The following is an 8,553-nucleotide window of genomic DNA, read 5'->3' on the forward strand; positions in this document are numbered from 1 at the left end:
TTTATAGTTAATTTGTTATATCTATGTTAAATGTATCTTTACAATTTACGACAAACTATCGCAAACCCTGTGAGGTCAAAATATATGACGTTTGACTTGTGGGTTATCACGAATCAATGACAATTACTGTTACTTTAACACATTTAATAACACGAACAACCAAATGATTTCAAAAATATTTAGAGCAGTTATAATGGGCCCTCCTGGTTCAGGCAAGGGAACCATATCAACAAGAATTGTCAAAGATTTCAACTTGAAACATTTATCAAGTGGTGACTTGTTAAGATCTCAGATTTTAAATAAAACTAGTGAGTTCTTTTGAAAGTCGATATAGTACTTATAAGCTACATTACATCTCATTCTAGTCCACTAGTGCAATGCCATTATGCACATTCATAAGGTGCAGAACTTCAATGCTATAGACATATTTACACTTGTATGCAAAGTCCGCCATTACCTAAAATCAAACAGGTTCCCGTAAACTTTGACATCATAATTTAAAATATTTGACGTCACAATCTAAAATTGATTGTTGCTTGACGTCAAAAGGTGATTCGGAGTCGATCTTAGGTCATTCGGAGGCAAGATACAGCTAAATACCAAAAGTGTAAATATGTTTATTGCTTTACCATGTTTACTGTACATGTTTAAATAAAACCTTGACACCTTGTGGGTATATTAAAATATGAAAAAAATGGAGTATTTAATTACTTGCAAAAACATAATGTTTGTTATGGGTGCCGAAGGTAACTACCTGGGTTCTGAATTTACTATACCCATGTATACCAGGTGCTTAGAATAATAAGATACGTGTATTCGACCAGGTGCCAAAGTGACTAGAATTCATTTGATCCATATCTGTATGAGTACAGTGTATAACAATAGGACAGATAATAAAGGTTGTCCTTATTTTGGCGATATAATGTCAATCTGATGTCTTCAATGCTCCAGATGACATATATATGGTATAAGAGAAAACTCCTAAATTGTAACTTCATAAAAGGAAATGCCTAATGGGGAATGTGTCAAAGCGACAACAACCCAACCATATTCAGCATTTTAGTGTTTTCTTTAAGTAATTATGAAATCAAAGGATTCATTATCATATTGAGTTTTGCCAAGTCATTTTAATTTTTGCCAAGTCAATAACTAATTCCCTTGGGATATTGTGCCTGTTTATGTTGATCCTTAGTAGATTTAAATAAAAGAATGAACATTTTAAATTTTCAGCCTGGTACTACATGTAGCTCATCCATTCACTGATTTTTTTAACTGAATATTCTACCGTTTTAAGTGTTGTCACTAATTGACTCTTATTTCCAGCAATATTTCTAATATTCAAAGACATATTTTAAACTGATTATATCATTTCAGCTGCCGGCCAGTTAGCTAAAGATTATATTGACCATGGGAAGTTGGTTCCTGACAATGTCATGGTGGACTTGATTTTGAATGAATTACAGAACATGAAATCTCACAGTTGGCTGTTAGATGGTAAATTTTACAAAAAAAATCACCAGCTCATGTATTAAAAGTGGACCAATTTGCCAGTGGGGAGAGTTGTCATGAATTCATATCTATATTTTCTTACAAATGATCAAACTTATTTTGCTTTCTGTAAGGCTGTTTAAAAAAATAACAAATATGACATCAAGTGATAGAAAATGGAGACTCCTTGGGTAAACTGTTCAACCATACCAATTTTTATTCTAGAGTTTTCAACTACCTCTGATATATTTGGGGCCGGTTTGATAAGTATAAAAATATGTGACACACTAGGTAACAGTAGCTAGATGTTCTCAGAGAAAAGTGATAGAAAAATTTGATATTTCCTTTTTATGCTGCAATATGACATTGTTACATACATATCTGAGTTAATATTTTTTTAGGATTTCCCAGGACAGTTACTCAGGCTGGTGCTCTACTGAAGAAGGAACCAATAGATTTGGTTGTCAATTTAAATGTTCCTTTTGAGGTTATTATTGATAGAATTAAAGGAAGATGGACTCATGCACCTAGTGGTAGAATATACCATACAGAGTTCAATCCCCCAAAAGTTCAGGTAAATATAATATCAGGTACCAATATATACTATACAAAGTTTAATTCTCAAAAAGTTCATGTCAATATATTTGATGACTGAATTTATCAAACTGAGTTCAATTCTCCAAAAGTCAGGTTAATATGTCCATGATGTAATGGAATTTTGTTAGTTGAATTATCTCGTGAAAATCTAATTTGATAAGATTGATTCACAAATTGCTAAATTTTGCTTTATAAGGGGAGATAACTTAGATTATTAAGTTTTTTTAGTACGTAATTTTGCACATCATGAAGCTTGATAAAAACTCAATAGCACTTCTTTTTACTACAATGTATATTAAAGAAAAAAATGATCACTATAAAAACCCTTGATTTTGTATAAAGGTCTTAGGATACACAAATTCTATCATTTTTTTAACATCAATAATGATAATTTCGGTTTCAAAAACACCAGAGCAGAATATGTTTAGGTTCTTAGTAGTCATATGCTATTTCATAATTCATTTGCTAACAAATAAAAGACTGAACAAAAATTTTAAATAATTTTTCATATGTATCTTTGGTCAGTTTTAATCTTTGATGTTAATTGTAGCGGAGGGTAGGGAGGGTCCTGATCCCAAAATACTAAGCTTAAAAACACGGAATCCTGAGGTCCAGATTTAAATAAATTTAAATCCTGACATCCTGAAATTCGTAAAAAGAATTCCTGTATCCTGAAAGGGTTAATCCTGAAATCCTGAGATGAAAATCCTGGAGTCCTGATAAAGGTCCTGTACCCCCTCTTTGTGCATTTTCTGATAGGAGTACTCAATACTCATATCATGTATATGTATTATCTGCAGGGTAAAGATGATGTAACAGGAGAAGACTTAATACAAAGGGATGATGATAAACCAGAAACTGTCAGAAAACGACTAGAAACATATCAAAATAATACACAACCTGTACTGCAGTATTTTAGGTAATAATACACATATACTATAAAACTAAACCTTTACTGCAGATTTTTTGGTAATGATACACACATATACTATAATACACAACCTGTACTGTAGTATTTGAGTGTTCCAACGATCTACAGAAAAGAGCGACGATTTACAGAAAAGAACCTAAAAGTACTGAAAAGGACCAAAAAGAACTGAAAAGGAACTGAAAAGAGCATACATATATTTATTTTATAATCAAGGATTTGTATAGCTTTAAAAATCCTTGTTATAATCAATGTATATTTATACACAAACTTTTGATTTTGTTAACAATTCCTCTTAATAAATGAATACATACATCAAAATAATATTGACATTTATAGGGATTTGTGGACACATAAAAAAAAGAGAAAATTACTTGATTTTAGTAATATTTTTTTAATAAATATATATGATAAATTACCATTTATTTCATTATCGAGGATTTTAATCTTATCATAAAAATATTTGTTTTTAAGCATATTATATTTTTTATATATATAGTCATATCTTTATAGATTTGGCGGTAAAGATAAATGAAAATCAAATACTATTTAACTCTAAATAAAATTGGGAATGTGTCAAAGAGACAACGGCAAAAGGTCACCAACAGGTCTTGAATGCAGCGAGAAATTACCACACCCGGAGGCCTCCTTCAGCTGGCCCCTAAACAAATATATATTCTAAATGTTTATCTAAACATTAAAAAGAATTATTTTCGATTGTTTATATGATGATATTGTTATATTGCCTGGTGACAAGTAAGCATCACCATTTCCTTTCAGATTTAAATGTTAAATGCACACAGAGATTGAAATTTGATTAAATCTACAAATTGAGGAGGCCAAATCTGCCAGATAAGGAAAGGGAAGATATTGCAGTCAATGCAGTTAAATTTTCTAATAAAACCAAGACATAAAGAAATGTATGAGCTTTTTTACAAAACATATTTGAAAAGTCCTTACCTGTAGTATATAAGATAGGTATCCGACCCTACCTGTAATTTTTCACATGTAATTTAAGTAGTCCGGTCCCAATAAGTTTCAAAAAGTAATGAGAAACTTTTGGGAAAAATATCTCAATATTTATAGACTTCAATGTTTGCAATTTGCTAGTCCCCTTTGATTACCAAAAAAATTTCAATTTTCTAGTACCCCTTCAATTAACCAAAAAAAAAACAATGGTCCTTTTCAGTCCCTTTTGGTTCTTTTCTGCAAATCATTGCTCTTTTCTGTAAGTCGTTAGACCTGTATTTGAGGTAATGATAGACACATATACTATAATACACAACCTGTAATGCAGTATTTTAGGTAATTATACATACATATACCTATTTATGTGATACAGTCCATACAGCCTATAGGTTATATTGAGCAATTGGTGTCCTTCTTCAATAAAGTCATCTGCCTTGAAAATTTAGAAATAATGGCTTTGAACCCAATTTAACAATGTCCTTGCTAAACACTGTTAAATAAAATAAATATTGCAGTACATTTGGTCAACAATAGGCAAATCATATTTGTTTGTTGAAATCATGTTAACATATCACCTCCATAGAATTGCTTCAATTCATGCTCTGGTCATTTGCTAAAAATTGCTTTAACAGGGCACAATTGGTAATCAAAGGAATATGTATAACCAATTTAATGCATCATGTTCTTTTTCATATGCTCAGAATGATTTATACTAAAGAGCTTTAAAAGCGTACTTCAAAATATGTAATGATTTTTTAGTGCATAATCCTACTGTTAAAAATGCAATTCATGTTTTTGACCGTACAATAAAGCCTATACTTTTATATGGGTGTGAAATTTGGGGATATTTTAATCCCTTTACTGCTTCATCCCAAAATTACCACTATATCAATTATTTATTTGTGTTACAGAGATCATGGACTGTTAGAAGAATTTGCTGGGAGATATTCCAATGAAATATGGCCAAAAGTACATTCCTTTTTATCCACAAAGACAGAACCATTACAGTATACGCATTATGGAGAATGATTAGAAATATTAGTTGTAGTTATCTCCCTTGGTATGAACACATTTGTGCAAAGATTATCTCATGTTCCATACAATTTTTTGCTTGTTGAAATATCTGGCTTGGAAACCTCAATATTACATAATGTACCTATTATATATGGATGCCCATTATGAAAAAGAAGACCTGTATGAAACAACAATTACTTGGACCTAAATTGTATGAAACAACAATTACTTGGACCTAAATGCAAAGTTTACATGAACTTGTCAAGAGAAAAACATAAATCATGACAAAACTATGCTTTAACCAGTACATCATTTCAGAAACGTCTGCCAAGTGTTATATTTCTCCAGTGATTACCACTATGGTCTGGAAATGTGTTGAGACTATTATAAGTATGCAGTAATAAAATATCATTGATTTCCCATGATTTCCCTACAGCATACCCAATTGTTAAACATTTTAATAATACTTTTTGAATTTGTTTTGTATTATAAAAAGATAGCTGTAGTCATAGGAAAGAACTCATAGTAATATTCCAATGAACTTTCTATGACTACAGTTATAAAAGTATTATAATGCTTTTTTGTATTTTTAACTTTTTTAATAATGATGACAATCCTGTTTTGATGTGTGTTACAGTTTTTAATGGTTTTTTTTTCAATAATTTATTTTATTTTACTATATTATAGGATTTTTTGTGTATTTAAATGCAGACTAATAATAGTATACTGAAATACTGCCAGTGCCATTATTTCAGTATTTCTTAATTTGGCCCTACTACTTTATCTAGGAGGTTTTTGTTACCTGTCACTATCATGACTATATAATGTAATACTGAGTATTTCTAAAATTTTGTTCAAACTTTAGTGGTGTGCTCCTAATTGTGTATATAGATAAAGTGAATCAAATATTTACTCCAACCGGTTGTGGTTTGAATATAACCAAGTGCTAGTCATTGTTATAAGTCTATCAAATATGTTGTTATATATTTGGTATCTGTACAAATGTATTTTGTAGCATTTTATTATTCATGTTCAGAATAGAAATTTTCATTAACAAAATTTCAATATTTTATAAATCTTTGATGTCATATTATGAAAATAAAAATAGAAATGATTTGCAAAAATGAGTTGTTTTTATCATGGTTATACTATATGTCAGAGCAAATGAATTTTTTTAAAGCATTGATAAATTCTTTATTAGATTACATTGTATCTAGTTGTAAACAACTTTCCTAAGATAAAGTACAACAAATCTTTATAGGTTTATTCTGGTGTATTAGATTTTTCTTTATAGTACATTGTACCATGATAATAATTTTGTTATTAATTTCAAAGCCTTAGGAAAGTGGGTGGACTTCAGTGTAATTAATTTCAAGTAAATGTTGCAGTTTTCTGGTAGAATCACTGGAATGCTCATATTAAAGGGCATGCTCCCATTTAGCACAGAAGGATTTATTTGTTTCTCGTCTTTTTTGGATTTTGTATTCACCTTATCTCTATTTGTTAGCCATTACTGCACATTGCAAACTTTCCTGTAAAAATCCTGTCACAATAGAAAATATCTGATGCCACAATAGAAAAGTGCTTGTTGTATGAAGTCAAAAGCTCAACCAACAGAGGAATAGATCTCCAAATAGCTATAAGGTGTATTAGAAGTCTTTGCTTTCTGCATGCTAAGAAATCTTTTGATTTTTGTCTGTAGAAAGATAGTTAATTAGTTAGTCTGTATAAGTATTTTTTTTTGAATGGGGTGCAATTTAGTGTAGGTAATATAATAATGGGTAGAAATTCTGTTAATATGCTGTAAAATCTGTGTACTAATTTTTTTTTTGTCTTAAAGTATGAATATCCAATTTGGTTAACATCTTAAGATTTCCTAGATTGTACTTCTAACATCTGGGGAAATATATCAATGGGTAATTCGAAAAATTCAGTCCTTCCCATAATTGATCTCTCCTATGTGCGATGTAACCATAATATCTCAGCAAAATATTACAACTGAATTATTTGGGTTATTTTGCTATGATATATGAATGGATAGGTATTTTCCTGTACAACAATATATGAATGAGGGTTTGAAACAAAATTAAATCCCAGCTATAAATATGTACTCAAATTTGATAATTTATCAAAAAGTGGTATTACACATCCAGGCTTATGGAAAATAGAACATATTGGGAAAATGCATTTTTTGTCTATTATCTTGAAAACCACTTTAGACACAGTATCTTGCAGTGATAGAAATATTGAGATCTGCCAATTAAGCATTTACATAAAATCTATCAAAGGAATTTGAGTTATTGCCCTTATGTGATGATTTATACCATTTTTTTTTCATTTTTGCTTATTTTATAACAGATATTGGAAAACTTTTATTAGCAAAAATGATCAGCAACACCTTATTGGAGTTTTTGTCCTTGGATGACATTGTTGACTATTTTTTATGCTTTTTGTTTTATTTCTCGAACACTTTAAGTACAGGTGGCATTTTTTAATAGTAAGTTTATTTTTATTGTATTGACATGTGAAATAATTGTTTAACAAAATACAAATATATTACATAAACAATAAAATACATCGACCTATACCATCTATAAGTCACTTCCAAAATCATAAAATGTATTTCTTATATCATTGATTTCAAACAAAATAATGAAAAAGGATTATTAAGCTAAATTCAAAATGATTAATTCATAATGAAGAATTGAAAATTAAATAGAAATGAAATAATCAAAAGATCAACTTAGTAAATGTCCAGTTGAATGAATAATTAATTAATATTTATAATAAAGATTGACCATGAAGTTATCTTTTTACATTTTAATATATAAATTCATAACTGTCAACTACATGATTAAAATTGAAATTGCAATATACTGTTTATCAAGCTTTTCAAGTATATAACACTGCATGTCTTTGTTAGAATAAATAAGAAAAAAAGATCTTCAAGACAGGATCTACAGATAAGTCAGAAAGGTCAAAATCTTCAGTCAACTCCTTATTGGAACTTTTGCCCTTTTAGATTCGCTTTGATGAAAAATCGAGACTTAGGTGTGCTGTTTCTATTATAGGAGGCATCAGTGTCAGCAATGTATGAGTTTGTGATAAGGTCATGTTTGTGTTGAACCACTAGTGGAAGGTCAATGATATTTGGTATGCAATTATACTAGCATAGGCACATCTCATTTCCACAGAGATTATTTGACCGAGTCCCCTTAGTCATGGTCTATTGACTTTGAAACTTTAGCTTAGTTTACATGTATTAGTTTACATCATGAAACTTTTAACGTCATAGGAACACTGTTAGTACCTAAAATTTCAAATAAAAATAGACCTATACAGTCATTGCATTGTCTTAACTATGATACATTGTGATAGTGAAATTTTAGCCAAAATAGGGGTCATATTTGAGTATTATCAAACTTATTCCTCTGGCACCCAAAGAAAAATATTCATCGTCATTAGTTATAATTGTTCACTTTTTAGGATTTATCTAGCACTGATTTCACAAGATATGAAAATTAGAGTCAAGGATATTCATGTATTCACATATATTT

General features: G+C 29.8%; 1 protein-coding gene across 1 annotated transcript; it reads left to right on the top strand.

Annotated features, from left to right (window-relative positions):
• The first annotated feature begins 52 nt into the window (after positions 1-52).
• Positions 53-6,120, top strand: LOC139516608 (GTP:AMP phosphotransferase AK3, mitochondrial-like). The gene is made up of 5 exons (XM_071306806.1): positions 53-308; positions 1,375-1,494; positions 1,890-2,062; positions 2,886-3,004; positions 4,894-6,120. Exons 1-5 carry the CDS (start codon positions 164-166, stop codon positions 5,009-5,011), a joined length of 675 nt encoding a protein of 224 aa, XP_071162907.1. The 5' UTR covers positions 53-163; the 3' UTR covers positions 5,012-6,120.
• The last annotated feature ends 2,433 nt before the right edge of the window (positions 6,121-8,553 follow it).

The sequence above is a fragment of the Mytilus edulis genome, chromosome 1 (assembly GCF_963676685.1).
Source record: "Mytilus edulis chromosome 1, xbMytEdul2.2, whole genome shotgun sequence".
Lineage (NCBI taxonomy): Eukaryota > Metazoa > Mollusca > Bivalvia > Mytilida > Mytilidae > Mytilus > Mytilus edulis.

What these genes read in the sequence shown, in the direction of transcription:
- LOC139516608 (XM_071306806.1), top strand. Translation starts at nt 164, where the DNA reads ATGATTTCAAAAATATTTAGAGCAGTTATAATGGGCCCTCCTGGTTCA. An exon ending in TCAGATTTTAAATAAAACTA is followed by an intron (nt 309 to 1,374) that starts GTGAGTTCTTTT and finishes ATATCATTTCAG; the next exon opens with CTGCCGGCCAGTTAGCTAAA. An exon ending in TCACAGTTGGCTGTTAGATG is followed by an intron (nt 1,495 to 1,889) that starts GTAAATTTTACA and finishes ATATTTTTTTAG; the next exon opens with GATTTCCCAGGACAGTTACT.